This window comes from Staurois parvus, unplaced genomic scaffold (assembly GCF_062004578.1).
Source record: "Staurois parvus isolate SC_StPar_1 unplaced genomic scaffold, SC_StPar_1.0 ptg000818l, whole genome shotgun sequence".
Taxonomy (NCBI): Eukaryota; Metazoa; Chordata; class Amphibia; order Anura; family Ranidae; genus Staurois; species Staurois parvus.
In genome coordinates this window covers 8,015,209-8,030,004 of record NW_028318614.1, presented here as the reverse complement: position 1 = coordinate 8,030,004, position 14,796 = coordinate 8,015,209, and the positions used below count along the sequence as shown (strand labels likewise).

At 40.8% G+C, this 14,796-nt stretch overlaps 1 protein-coding gene across 2 annotated transcripts in view; it reads right to left on the bottom strand.

Moving 5' to 3' along the window:
• Positions 1 to 7,130: 7,130 nt before the first annotated feature.
• TKFC (triokinase and FMN cyclase) overlaps positions 7,131 to 14,796 on the bottom strand; it is a 45,446-nt gene continuing 37,780 nt past the window's right edge. For both annotated transcript variants that reach the window (XM_089655013.1, XM_089655012.1), the window contains 6 exons: positions 12,917 to 13,054; positions 12,729 to 12,835; positions 11,076 to 11,179; positions 9,304 to 9,337; positions 9,140 to 9,229; positions 7,131 to 8,234 (listed from right to left, as the gene is read on the bottom strand). In XM_089655013.1, coding sequence (XP_089511139.1) covers positions 8,076 to 8,234; positions 9,140 to 9,229; positions 9,304 to 9,337; positions 11,076 to 11,179; positions 12,729 to 12,835; positions 12,917 to 13,054 — 632 coding nt within the window. In that variant the 3' untranslated portion in view covers positions 7,131 to 8,075. The remainder of the gene's footprint in view (positions 8,235 to 9,139; positions 9,230 to 9,303; positions 9,338 to 11,075; positions 11,180 to 12,728; positions 12,836 to 12,916; positions 13,055 to 14,796) is intronic.

Below are 14,796 nucleotides of genomic sequence, written 5' to 3'. Positions count from 1 at the left end.
CCACCAGCGGAGCATGAAGACGGAAAGAAAGGGGCTAATGAGATCAGGAGTAAGCTAGAGCAGCTATTGCAGGGTGAATGCAGGAAGAAATAGTCCATTCTACAGGGGAGATCCCAGTCTAACTGGAGAGGACTGGTGTGTTGTATACGATGCACTGTATTGTTATCCACTTCCAGTCCAGACACGTTCACCCCCTTCCTGCCCAGGCCAATTTCCAGCTTTCAGCACTATCACACTTAGAATGACAATTGCGTGGTCATGCAACACTGTACCCATATTACTTTTTTAGCTTTTTTTGAGACAGATAAAACTTTATTTTGGTGGTATTTATTCACCGCTGGGTTTGTTAATTTTTTTTGCTATATAAATAAGTCCAAAAATTTTTTAAAAAACGAGTTTTTCTTATAAAATCTTGGCCTAAATTTATTCAGTTATCTTTTTAGTAAAAACAACCCAAATTATAACCAAAAATTATAATTTAAACATTTTTTTTTTACATTTTATTTTTTAAATGTATGGTTTTTTTTAACATACTGTCACCCTAGCAGTATAGTATCACCATAGTGACACTGTACTACTTGGGGGTGATGATTTTTTTTTTTTTTCTTACACTGATTGCTTTTACACCCGTAAAGGCTGTAAACGCAATCATTTCTCCTTCTCTTTAGCTGCATTCTTGCAGCCATTGAGAAATACTGTGAGAGCCATGATTGGTCACAGCTTGTCACATGGTACAAGGCTGTTGTGAATAGCCTTGTACCATGTGACCTCTGTGATCATTCACAGATTTCACACGTAGTAAGCAATGATGTCAGAAGTGACATCTTGCTTACACCTATTCATGTGATCACTGATTGGCCAATCAGTGATCACATGATCGGGACCTCACACAAAGGTCCTGTACAGCGATCAGTGTTCCGCTGTGCCCTCCGGACACCGCATCGCGGTGCCGTGTGCTCCCAGGGAGTGTGCACAGCCCAAAATGGCGAGCGTCGTTTATAAACAGCAACCCGCCCCTGCACTGCCACCGTCCGGCCGTTTATATACAACGGCTGGACGGGAAGTGGTTAAAGTGGAACTGCATCTGAGCACCACAAACCAAACATGCTACTTAATTCGATGCTAATATTCAAAGTAACCCCCACCCCCCTCCATCCATGTCTCCAGGCTTTACTTTCCTGAGAAATCACTTTGATTTCACCCCCTAGCTTTTTTGGCAGTGGCCATCTTGAGTAAGGGCAGATGATTCATGTAGCATTTACTCCATGGAAATCCATCTATCCTTAGCTTAGGAATTGGCTGAGCTGAGAACCTTCCTTCTGTAATGACAACTTTGGGAATTCCAGGTAAAACTCTGGATACAAACTTGAGGAAAACAAGCTTTATTAACCAGCTGGTGACCTAGCCAGACTAACATCTGCAAAGCTAAGTGCCTTGAAAAAGCATCTTACAGGGTATACATATCAGCAATTACGTCGGAATACATATATTTCCTCTTTCACTTTCTGTACATTTAAAAGACGTTCTAAGCAGTGCAGGATATGGCCTTGCTAGATAAATTTATCTTCAGCTGAAAATAAGGATACCAGCTGCAGACTGGAACACATTATTGCACAGGAAATAAGGGAGGGGGGAACTGAGCTGATGACCTTGGTTTTCAAACAGATGCTGGTAGAAATGTTAAAACTTAAAGGGAACTCAACAATATTTGGGTGCTGCCACACACCTTCCCTCCTGAAGACTGCTGGGATGTATGACATCATTTGCCTAGGCCTGGAAATCAGGAAGTTACTGAACAAATGTATACAAATGGTTAAACAAGTCAATAGGATTTACTTTTGTATTAATCTACTAATGCTAGCAGCATAAAAATTAAAAAGAGTCCATGCTGATTGAGAGTGAAGTTCCACTTTAATGACAGAGTGCAGGGCAGGGATGGTGTGACACATAGTGGGGATGGGGGGTACCTGCACACTGGGAGGACTGAAGATCTCTGCATTGGACAGGAATATGTCAGTGACAGAAGCTGCATCGATGTTTCAAATGGCAGACAACAGTTAGCCGCATCTTCAGGTACACACTTTATAACAAGCCAGCAGAGTGCTGTGTAACTCGTACACATGCTGGAATCTTTCTTCCTTCACCTATATACTGACAGTTTACCTTCCTAGGTCCAGTTCAAGTATACCTAAAGACAAAAGTTTGTTTTTTTTTAGTTCTGGAGAAAGGGGAGATCAGGGGCGGACTGACCATTTGAAAACTCGGGCACTGCCCAAGGGCCGAGGTCAGTAGGGGGCCCCATGAGATGCCCCTGGTACCTTTTTCATAGGCTTTTTTGAGTTTGGGCAAGGACACGGGCCCCATGATCCCCTATTGCCCGGGGGCCCCATGAGTTGTCAGTCCACCCCTGAGGGAGATAGATTAGAACACCTGTCAGGTTTTTATTGTTGTTTGTGCCCACTTTAGGGAGATTCAACCTCTCTATTTTTTCTGCTTACTATTATCATCGAGAGTGAAAGAAAATCCCACATTTTGAGCAGTCACCAGAACAGGAATAGAGGGGAAATCTTCCAATGGAGACACTACACTCTCCGGCCATTTTATTAGGTACACCTTGCTTGTTACAAGAAAATATCCCCCACACCATTACACCACCAGCCTGAACCGTTGATACAAGGCAGGATAGATCCATGCTTTCCTGTTGTTTACACCAAATTCTGACCCTACTATCTGAATTTCGCAACCTCCAGTCTGCCCATTCTCCTCTGACATTAACAAGGCATTTTTGTCCACACAACTGCCACTCACTGGAGATTTTCTCTTTTTCAGACCATTCTTTGTACACCGTAAAGATGGTTGTGCGTGGAAATCCCAGGAAAATCAGCAGTTTTTAAAATACTCAGACCAGCCTGTCTGGCACCAACAACTATGCCACATTCAAAGTCACTTAAATCCCCTTTCGTCCCCATTCTGATGCTGTTTGAACTTCAGCAAGTTGTCTTCACCACATCTGAATGATAAATGTAAAGTTATGCACATGGGGGCTAAGAATTTGCATGCATCATACATACTAGGGGGAGTACAACTGGGGGAATCAATGGTGGAGAAGGATCTGGGAGTTCTAGTAGATCACAAGATTAATAATGGCATGCAATGCCAAGCTGCAGTTTCTAAAGCGAACAAAATCCTCTCTTGTATTAAAAGAGGTATAGACTCCAGAGAGAGAGATATCATATTACCCCGGTACAAATCATTAGTAACACCTCATCTGGAATATGCAGCTCAGTTTTGGGCACCAATTCACAAAAAGAACATTTGGAAACTGGAGAAAGTACAGAGAATGACAACCAAACTGATAAGAGGCATGGAGGAGCTCAGCTATGAGGAAAGATTAGAGGAACTGAATTTATTCTCTCTTGAGAAGAGGAGATTAAGGGGGGATATGATCAACATGTATAAATACATCAGTGGTTCATATAGTGAACTCGGTGTAGAGCTATTCACCCTGAGGTCATCACAGAGGACAAGGGGGCACTCTTTACATCTGGAGGAAAAGAAATTTAATCTCCAAACACGGAAAGGTTTCTTCACAGTAAGAGCTGTGAAAATGTGGAATAGACTCCCTCAAGAGTTGGTTCTGGCCAACTCAGTGGATTGCTTTAAAAAAGGCCTGGATTCTTTCTTAGATACACAGAATATAACTGGATACTAACATTTATAGGTAAAGTTGATCCAGGGAATATCCGATTGCCTCTCGGGGGATCAGGAAGGAATTGTCTCCCCTGCAGTAGCAAATTAGATCATGCTTTGCTGGGCTTTTTTTTGCCTTCCTCTGGATCAACTGTGGGTATAGGATTATAACTTTTTTTTTTATGGTTGAACTGGATGGACTTTTGTCTTTTTTCAGCCAGACTAACTATGTAACGTCTAGAACCGCTACCATGTGATTGGCTGATTAGCAATTTATGTTTTACCAAGCAATTGAACAGGTGTACCTAATAAAGTGTCCGGTGAGTGTAGATCTAGAGACAACCAGTGATCCCCTCACTTTGCAGGAATTTCCTCTCACTTCTTGATTTGGTTATGGGACAAAAGTTTAAGTGAAATCTCCCCAATGGGACAGAGATGGCAAAAAACTGACAGGGGTTATAACTCTCCTGTAAGTGTTGCACCTTCTGTCACTTACATATTTGAGGGTTGTCATTTTAGGATAATGAGTATTCCTTTTTTTGTGCGCAATATGGCTGCCTTTTACAGGTCAGTGGAGCGGAGTGAATAGTGGCATGCACAGCACACCAAACCTTTATAATGGTTGCAGCTGATGGTTGTGGCAAACTAACCAATAACATTTTCAAGGTACCTGTTAGTGTGGTCACACTCTCTAAGTGTTATCGACCTACAATGATAATATATAAAAAAATACAGTAGTATATAAGGAGTAGGAGGAGTCACCAGTAACAGTTATCTATGAACTCACTTCAACAATAAAAACCTGGCTGTGACTCTACTCCACTCATAAAAATATATTTGACTATACTAGAAAAGAAAATACGCATTCCATAGTTTATCTCCAGAAAAGTTATTCAAAATATATTTTATGTTACAAAAAAAACCCAAAATGTTAAGAACCACATACAATAATAAAAACTTGGTCAAGGCCTAAAAGGAAAAAGCACTCCTGTTATTCCGGACCTTCATTCTTTATGATTGTGGTACACCAGAGATATACAGTACAGTCGTTACAGTATGTTTTAATGAGTCGCAAGGTAATGTTACTTAACTTCAGCAGGAACACTTTGGCTCCTCTCCAGGCTCTCTACCGACGACCCAGACCAGCAGCCAGCACTCTGGATGCAGGACCCTGGACTCAGCATACAGGACTCTGAATAAAGGACTCAGGACTGTAAACTCTGAACTTGGCACTCTGAATCACTCTGGACCCATCATAGTCTCTGTCCCACACCACTTCTTCTTTGTGCCCAATCCTGGATGGCAGCATCTGCACTTAATGCAGAACTACACTCATCTTCTCTCTAGTGCTGCAGTGTCTCAAAGCTCCCAGCTGGCCACTGACATCTTCAGCCAGTCAGATTCTGGGTGCCAATCTTCGGCCATATTGATTGACTGGTTCAAGATGATGTGTCTCCCATGAATGCGGTGGAGACCATTCATCTTGGCACTGCCGAAATTGTACACTGAGCTGTGCATACAGGCAGATAAGGAATGTTAATGAAGAACAGACATCATGGGGGAGGTTTACTAAAACTGGAGCGTGCACAATCTGGTGCAGCTCTGCATAGAAACCAATCAGCTGCCAGGTTTTATTGTCAAAACTTAATTGAACAAGCTGAAGCTAGAAACGGATTGGCTACTATGCACAACTCCACCAGATTCTGAGTGCTCCAGTTTCAGTAAATCTCCCCCAGTATGTCTCTTCATTAAAAATAATTAAAAACAAAATAATAAAACAACATCGTAAGGTCCCCCCTCCATTCATACCAAACCCTTCGGGTCTGGTATGGCTTTTGAGGGGAACCCCCACGCCAAAATTTAAAAAAAAATGGCGCAAAGTCCTCTCCAAAATCCGTACCAGGCCCGAAGTGCTTGGTATGGATGGATGGGGGGACCCCACGTTGGTTTTTAAATTATTTTTTTAATTGGCGGCAATTCTTTCTTTTACATTCAGCTGTCAGTAGGGAACCCCGCTGACAGCTGAAACATTAACGCATGATCTTCACTACTAAAATAACTCATGCAGTATTTTAGTTGCGTTTTTTAAATGCTATGTGGTATCCTACCGCATACTTGGATGCGGTAAGATACCACTTTGTGAACTGTGCCCAGTGAGCCTCTCACTGGGCCCCCTACTGACCCCGGGTCCTCTGACAATGCCCGAATGGTCAGTTCGCCCGTTCAGAAGTTATGTAATGTATTCTATTCTTTCATTTCTGAGCATGAGTGGTCTTGGTCTCTCGATTTTTTACGGACAAATACTGTACTGATTAAACGACAATTGTTTCTTCTATCATTGAACGAGAAAAATGTTTGTGCTTGTCCCTATAGATATTTTCACATGAACTATAGTGATTGCTTCTCAAAAGCTGTGTACTAATGATCGGATTATTGGATGATCACTCCAAAAGCGGCATTTTTCGTTTGACTTTCTCATCATGTGTACAAGGCTTTAGGCTCACTTGTAATAAATGTGGTTTATTGGGAGATTTCTCAGGGTTACCTGTAGTAAATGTGGTTTAATGGGAGATTTCTCAGGGTTACCTGTAGTAAATGTGGTTTATTGGGATATTTCTCAGGGTTACCTGTAGTAAATGTGGGTTAATGGGAGATTTCTCAGGGTCACTTGTAGTAAAGTTTGGCTTGTTGAAGAAAACTCAATCACCTGTAGTAATGGTTGGTTCCTGCCAGGGTCGGTTCCAGACAGGGGCGGACTGACAACTCATGGGGCCCCCGGGCAATAGGGGATCATGGGGCCCCTGTGTCCTTGCCCAAACTCAAAAAAGCCTATGAAAAAGGTACCAGGGGCATCTCATGGGGCCCCCTACTGACCCCGGGCCCTCGGGCAGTTTTAGAGTTTCCAAATGGTCAGTCCACCCCTGGTTCCAGACCTACTAGTTCATGGTTGGTGGCTTGGATTGGCATGCTAGAAGACTCAAGGGCCCTCCAGTGGGTCCTTACAATCTTCTCTATTGTGACTAGAGCCCCTATTCTTAGCCAGTGGCCTGGACACAGGCACACTCTTGACTGTGCTTACAGACAGCCTCCGTTGGTGGTATGAGCAGGGATGACCTCAAAATCGCAATCAGTTTGGAAAGGAAAGCGGCTCAAGGACATTGCACATGGGAACAGCAGCATGAGGAAGGGAACTGGAACATCATTCATGAAAGGGTCAGTAGAGATCCCTTCCAGATAAGACTGAGTTTACAAGAGTAATAGACAGAGTAATTACAGGTAGATCACTCATCTGCCTTAATTATGGATGAGAGATCTGTCTTTCATAGTAAAATCCTGTTGCTATGTCACGATATATCATAAAATCATAGATGTTGATTAGTTTAATAAACCAATGACACTTTCATATCCATTTCTTCCCTGTGAAATAATCACAACAGCACGACATTTCAATCGTTTTATTTATTGGAATAATGTCAGGAATGCAGCAGAAAATATTACATTGGCTGATGTTACAAGTGTCAACTGCACAGTTTAGTCTGAAGTGTACTTTTTGTTAGAAAATTACTGATATAAAATTTGCATCTTTAAGAAATGATTCCCAAACAGTCATATAGTAATATGTACAGAATGTTGCCTTCTCAAAAAATTATACCAATAACCAGGTGAATTACACTTGCATAGTGTAAGCCCACAATACTAAGACTTGTAATCCTTTATTAATTTTTAAAAGCAACAGCAAAACTAATGAATTGTGTGTTTCTCCTGATGAAACTTTAACTATGGGTAGAAACGTTTGGTACTCCATTTGGTTTGTTTTGATGCTGCTTCTAAAGAAGACCAAATAAAAGCTTTCAAGCCAGAACAAAATCAAGAGAGAACTTGTCTTTAAGTCAACTTTGAGATCATGTACTTAACAAGAACTCACCATTTGTCTATAACCTTGGAACCTGCTTATGCCTAGATTGTAAGCTCTAATGACCAGGGCCCTCAGTTTCCTCTTGTACCAAATTGTATTGTAACTATAATGTCTACCTTCATTTTGTTAAGCGCTGCGCAAACTGTTGGCGCTATATAAATTCTGTATAATAATAATATATGCTCACATGATTTCTTCCAATCATTCCCAGATACCACAATAATTGGTCAATGGTCTGGGAGAGGTCACCACAGAAAAGGAACTCATCTCTAACTGATGTCACATACAGAAATAAAACTATAAGGACATTATGTCTCTTTCCACTTTAACATCTAGCAAAAATCTTTTGCAAGAGTTGAACAACTACAAACTATGGAAAGATGAAAGGGAGAATTGGATAAATCAGTAGGGAAAGCAGATGCCACATTAACTACTGTCTTTAACTTCAATTTGCCAATTAAGCCATATTCTAAGCATTTTCCTTTAACCCCTCCCATATAGCCTTCAAGATGGCAGCAGCAGCCTTGGCTCCAGGGTCTGGTCGGTTGAGAGTGGAAGATCCGATGTAACTGGCCCTGCCTGCTCCTGCCGTCATGTGTTTTGTGTCTTCTGCAGCTTCAGAAGCTTTCTGTAACAAATGTCATTAGGCAACCAAAGTACATTACAAGAGATTGCTCTTAAAGTAGAACTATAGGCAAAATTTGTTTTTTTTTTCTTTTTGGCTTGAGTAAGGGAGGATTATAACCCCTGTGACTATTTTGCCATCTGTTTCCTATTGAAGAGATTTCCCTTCACTTCCTGTCCCATAGCCAAAACAAAAAGTGAGAGAAAATCCCTACAAATTAAGGGAATTCCTTGGAGCTCCTCAGGTCACAGAACTACCGTCCCCATTGGAAAATTACCCCCCTGTTACTTTTCTTGGGAAAACCCAAAATTGGTGTTTTCTTTTACTTTCACTTTCAATGTTAATGGTAAACAGGATGAATAGAAAGGGTGAATCTCTCTAACTAGGGCAGAGGAAGCAATAAAAACCTAATAGCGTTCTAATCCACCCTGGGGTGCCTTCACTTTTCTTCAGGGGTTCCTAAAAATTGCCCAAAAATGTAAACAAGTCAGTGGGTGGAAGAAGCCTGCTTTTTAGTTACACAAAGCCACAGGTTTTTATTGTGCACTATTAAAACCTTGTAGCCACCGGTGTCCTAACAGCCAGTGATGTTATTGGTTGACAAGGAAGGACATCAGACCCCTGCACTTCATCCTTGTTGGACCTTCTCTTCCCCCCTCATCAGCACTGGGGTCACATTATCTGAGAGAGGGTATCCTACATGTGTGGATGTTGCTGCATTATGTTAGTTCAGTTTTTTACATTTTAGAATGGGGTGCCTCGAGATGTGCAGAATTTTAAAGGGTGCCTTGCCTGAAAAAAGGTTGAGAAACACTGTTCTACTCCATCTCCACTCTATCCAAAACTAACAAAAAGTTTTTCCTTTAGTTATACTTTAAACATACAATATATCTGCTTAGAAATGTTACCTTCACTGCACTGCCGAGGATCTCCATTACATTAGAGCCAGGGTCTTTTAGTGATTTGAGGACTTTGTTCGCTGCACACAGAGAGTCTAGCTACAATACAAAACATATTACGTAAGATGTTCAGATGAATGACCAGAAATAAAAAATACTGAACAGGTGCTTACCATTGTCCTGTCTCCAACCTCTGCTCCTCCATATCTAAGTGGGCACAGAAAGAAAAACTAATCAGTGTAATGCAGTGTAGAGTATGTAAATAAAAAGAGGCTAAGTTTATATCCTTTGGTGTGAGCTGTCCTGTAAATAAATGTGTAAATACCAGTCTTTGCTATACAAAGAAAGTACATTCCTAATGCATGCATCAAGTTTAGGACAGAGAAAGAAATTATTCCTTACAATCAGGTTTGAAGCACAAATGCAATGGAGCTGCACACTGACCTATCAGGTCAATGAATGCAACACCGCCAGTCTTCCTCCCTTTGACACATTCACCCTGTCTCTACAATTGACATGGCAGAATTTTTCAGAGAAGAAGGTCTCTCAGTTTTGCACTTGTTGACCTGAATAATAATGTTTGTTTCAGGGCAAACATTGCGAAGTGTGGCTCCATTGATCTTGTGACCTGTACAATGTACAGTGCCTTGAAAAAGTATTCATACCCCTTGAAATTTTCTACATTTTGTCATGCTACAAAAATGTATTTTATTGGGATAGACCAACACAAAATGGCACATAATTGTGAAGTGGAAGGAAAATGGTTTTCAAAATTTCTTACAAATAACTATCTGAAAAGTGCGGCGTGCATTTGTATTCAGCCCCCCTGAGTGAATACTTTGTAGAACCACCTTTCACTGCAATTACATCTGCAAGTCTTTTTGGGGATGTCTCTATCAACTTTGCACATCTAGAGAGTGAAAGGTTTGCCCATTCTTCTTTGAAATTTTCAAGTCTTGCCACAGATTTTCTATTGGATTTAGGTCTGGACTTTGACTGGACCATTCTAATACATGAATATGCTTTGATCTAAACCATTCCATTGTAGCTCTGGCTCTATGTTTAGAGTCGTTGTCCTGCTGGAAGGCAAACCTCTGCCCCAGTCTCAAGTCTTTTGCAGATTCTAACAGGTTTTTCTTCTAAGATTGGCATTTGGCACCATCCATCTTCCCATCAACTCTGGCCAGCTTCCCTGTCCCTGCTGAAGAAAAGCATCCCCACAATATGATGCTGCCACCACCATGTTTCATGGTGGGGAGGATTTGTTCAGGGTGATGTGCAGTGTTAGTTTCCCGCCACACATAGCGTTTTGCTTTTAGGCTAAAAAGCTCAATTTTGCTCTCATCTGACTAGAGCACCTTCTTCCACATGCTTGCTGTAAAGAAAAGATCCCTATACCAAACTATTCTGAAGCCGCTCCAGTTTGGTCCCAGGCTCAGCTGTCAGCGGTGGCTTTTGTGCAGAGGTGGGGCAGCCGACAACGGATGCCTCATAGTAAGTCATCTCCCAGGCATTTCCCAGCTGTTGGCAGCTTTCTCTCTGCACACAGAAGTCACTGCTGGCGACCAGACAGGAGCAGCTTCAGAATAGGTAAGTATAGGGATCTTTTCTTTACAGGGTTAGATAGAATAGGATGGGGATGGGAGTAGGTTTAGTGTTAGTGAGGTTTTGACTGCAATTCCACTTTACCATTTCTACATTTTCCATATAACATAGAAAATCTTCACTTTCTGAATGAAGTTCCACTTTCCCTAAAACACAGCTAGCTACTTGTTGCTAGGGTCTATGGAGCCCACAGCTACTTGCCAAATTTGCCGATGGATCAGAGTATAATGGAATCTCTTCAGTACTTCCAGCTTTCTATTAAAGCTCACAAACCATGACCTTTACACACACTGACAATTGTTCCCTCAGACATTTACGCCTTGCAATATTTGCCCTTTACCTTTTCATGGCCTCGATCCCCGCATCCATTGCAGCTGCCCAGCCCTCTGCTCCAGTTTCATTCTCCAAGGGCCTAGCTGCAGCCATCAGGAATAAACTATACAGCTAAAGCAAAAAGTTGCATTTATAAATATACATCTACATGTATGATAAAAAAAATATAACATTTTACAACTCCATTATGGACAACTGTTGCTAATGAATACAATAAATCATAAAACTACATTTATTTGCTATGGCATTATAAAATATGTGGGAATTAAACAAAATAATGTGTCAGTCATTTATCATTTTTTATCTTTTGATTTCCTCTGTGTCAGATAGATGATAGATTGAAACCAACTTGGTTCTTTCACTATGCGGTGTATAGTTCCTGAACACCCAATCTTCTGGGGCACAGCGAGGGTCTTTATAGTGTAAGCTCATTTGTGCAGATTTTCAGTTTTAGGTGGCTCATTATGTAAGTAGGTTCTGCTTTTTACTGATAAGGTCTGTCCCTCTTCTGCCTCTTTTTTGCATCTGCAGCCACTCTGTATGTAAATGAGGCTGCCAATTAAGCTTGGTGGAGCAAGAGGAGCACAGGCCACACTTGACATCTACAGGAAACGTTCAAATTTGCATGTAGCTTTAGCTTCTCATATCTCTGGATCTTCTCAACATTTTGACAAGGGATGTCACAACAATCAGACCAGTTTAATGATGGACGGCACACACTGCATCCTCCACCTTAGTCCTAATTAAAAGGTATGCGCTAATAACAAACTTATACAAAGGTGTATATCATCATCCAAAAAACATTAGTGTTTAAAATAAATAAATTATAGTGCCCAAACATAAATTAGTTACCAAAAAATATATATATATCTTCAGTGACTTGAACCAATTGTGAAAAATCCACCACCAAAGGAGATTAAATGAACTCACCAGAGCTAATGACTGGTTTGGACACTATAATTATTTATTTTAAACACTAATGTTTTTTGGATGATGATGATATACACCTTTGTATAAGTTTGTTATTAGCGCATACCTTTTAGGTATTAATTATTGTTGCCAAAATTTATTTTGGGTGGGATATGCTGCTGACATTTTGGTGTTTTTTGTAAGTGGCGCTTTTTTTTTTTTTTTTTTTTCTTCAGTATCCTTCCACCTTAGGTCTGCCCCCCTAACACATTTAACTCAACCACGGCTTAATTGTAGAGATCCTAACTCTACAATTAAGCCCTGGCTGGGTGAAATACATTAGAGAAGTGTTAGTAATAGATAGTCCGTATCACGGAAAGTTCCAGTGTAAAAAAGTCATAGTCATAGCTACCATTGGAGGGGTGGACCTAAGGTGGAAGGCCTACAGTGTGTGCTGTCCATCGTTAAACTTGTCGGATTCTTGTGACATCATTGGTGTGCAGACCGTGGTTTGATGTTGCGTGTACATAGAGCAGGATTGGGAACCTGGGCTTTGCACCTGGCCAGCTATAGAGTGACCAATTGAGTGGAAAGCTTCAATGCGGTGTTAAGTTTGATTTGCTTATGTTTGTGACAGGTTTGTTTACTAACAGAAAGGGTTGCAGTTTTTAAGAAATACAATAAGGATCTGTTATGTGACCAGTTTAAATACAAGAAGATGCTTGCAAACATTCCTAATTTATGCTCTTACCGCACCAGATGTGCCACCCATCTTCTCTAACAATACATTTGACAAAGCAGCAAGGAGGCGTGATGGCTGAGAGGGAAGATTTCCGCTGTGTATCCACTCACTGATAGCTGCAAAGATTCCACATTTAAACATTGTGTATACTAAAGACAATACTGTGTATCAAATCTGTGTTATACAGCAATACTCACCATGTGCTGCCCGTGCATGTGTGCTTCCACAATCACCATCCCCGGCAGCACGGTCTAAGTCATTCAGCTCATCTTTTAGAACCAACAGGGAACTGCACACATGCTTCAGCACTCGCTGGTAGACCTGCACGTTAATGGCTAACATACAAGCAAAATCAGTGTTTTAGCAGCATTGTAAGGCACAATAATGTGCTATTTCAGAAATTATAATAATAATAAACAGCAAAAAGAAATGCCAATGCAGAAAAAATATCAACACAGATGTTTGTACTGATCAGTCTTTTAATGGGTTACTTTTTACTGGGTCTTAATGTGTAACTTTTCTGCAGTCATCAACTCTGCAAGAAGGTTCTCTGATCATTAGGGCTCATGTACACTGCAGCTGATAAACTCACGTTTAGGAGCTGTTCAGCGGTTTTTTCAGCAGCCCCTGAACTCTCCCTAATGTTTTCCTATGTATCCATGTACACATCTTTGTTTACAGTCGTTTACATGCATTTGAGTTTACAGTCTTTTTTTGAACGTAGAAAACTTGCGTTCAGCAGTCGATTTTATCAGCTTTTCAAACGCAAAATGCTTGTAAACATGGCAAATTGCATTTATAAGTGTTTGCGTTTAAAAATTTTTTTTGTTAACTCTTCCAGTTCCCAATGCTGTCCAGAGCATTTTTTCATCATGAAAAATGCATACAAAGCGTTTTCAAGGTACTCAAATGGACAAAACATTGAACACAGGATGTTCCTATCAAACTTGTCACACATTGTAATGACCAATTCACACCTCAGACCTCTCCCACCCTTGGAAACAAGAGATATGCTAATGACCATTCACACCTTAAATTCCTCATGAAGACCCCCTGGCAGGTGGTCTTAATGACTCACTCCACCAGACACCTTTCCCACCCTTGGAAACAAAAGAAATGTTAATGAGCAACTCACACCTAAGCTAATCTCAACACATCTGTATTCAAAACAAAGTGAGCGCTCTCCAATATAGCAGCTGATACACTCAGGTAACCAAATGAAACCTCCAAAAGTGCAATATAAATAATAAAGTGCAGCGCTAAAATGAATATAATCACAATGAAATCCAAATGCGAATAAGTCTATACATATATAGTGAGATGAATCCAGAAATATCAGTATGCTGATGCTTTGAAGAAATCCAAAATCCGTGACGTCACGCTGCTGGAGCTATGTGTTGGTCCGGCAGCCATCTTTACTCATGGTTAGTGTACCTGCATTTACATTATTGTACTGTCAGTTCTTGGATTTAATAAACTTACTAAAGAAGTACTACACTATTGGCACCTTTCTTATGGCTTCTTTATGGAGCCATTAAGTTTGCAGAGCCAGTGGAGATTACAAATTTGACCCATTATCCAGAGGAGGGGAATCCCTGTAAGCAGGTGGCTGACCCTATCCATCCTAAAGGGGACCTCTGGAGTAAGCAGACATCATCCACTGACCGCTGTGCTGCCCATTCCTAGACGGATGTTCTACATACACCTACCATACCTCATTACCTAAGTGCCCTGAGGTGGATATATTAATGCGCATATTCTATGCGCATCTGGTAAGTGCGCAATCCTACCATTTCTTCCAAGCATCAGCATACTGATATTTCTGGATTCATCTCACTATATACTTATAGACTTATTTGCATTTGGATTTCATTGTGATTATATTCATTTTAGCACTGCACTTTATTATTTAAATTAATCTCAACGCATACTGCTCTCTCTGCTTCTACTCTCTGTATTTCTCTGAAACAGTCTGAATTAGTTAATAATTTACCACCTGTCAGTGCATTCTGTGCATTTGGGAGGTTCTGCTGTGCTTATCTTTAAAAAAATGCTTTTAAACGCAAACGAGCATAAA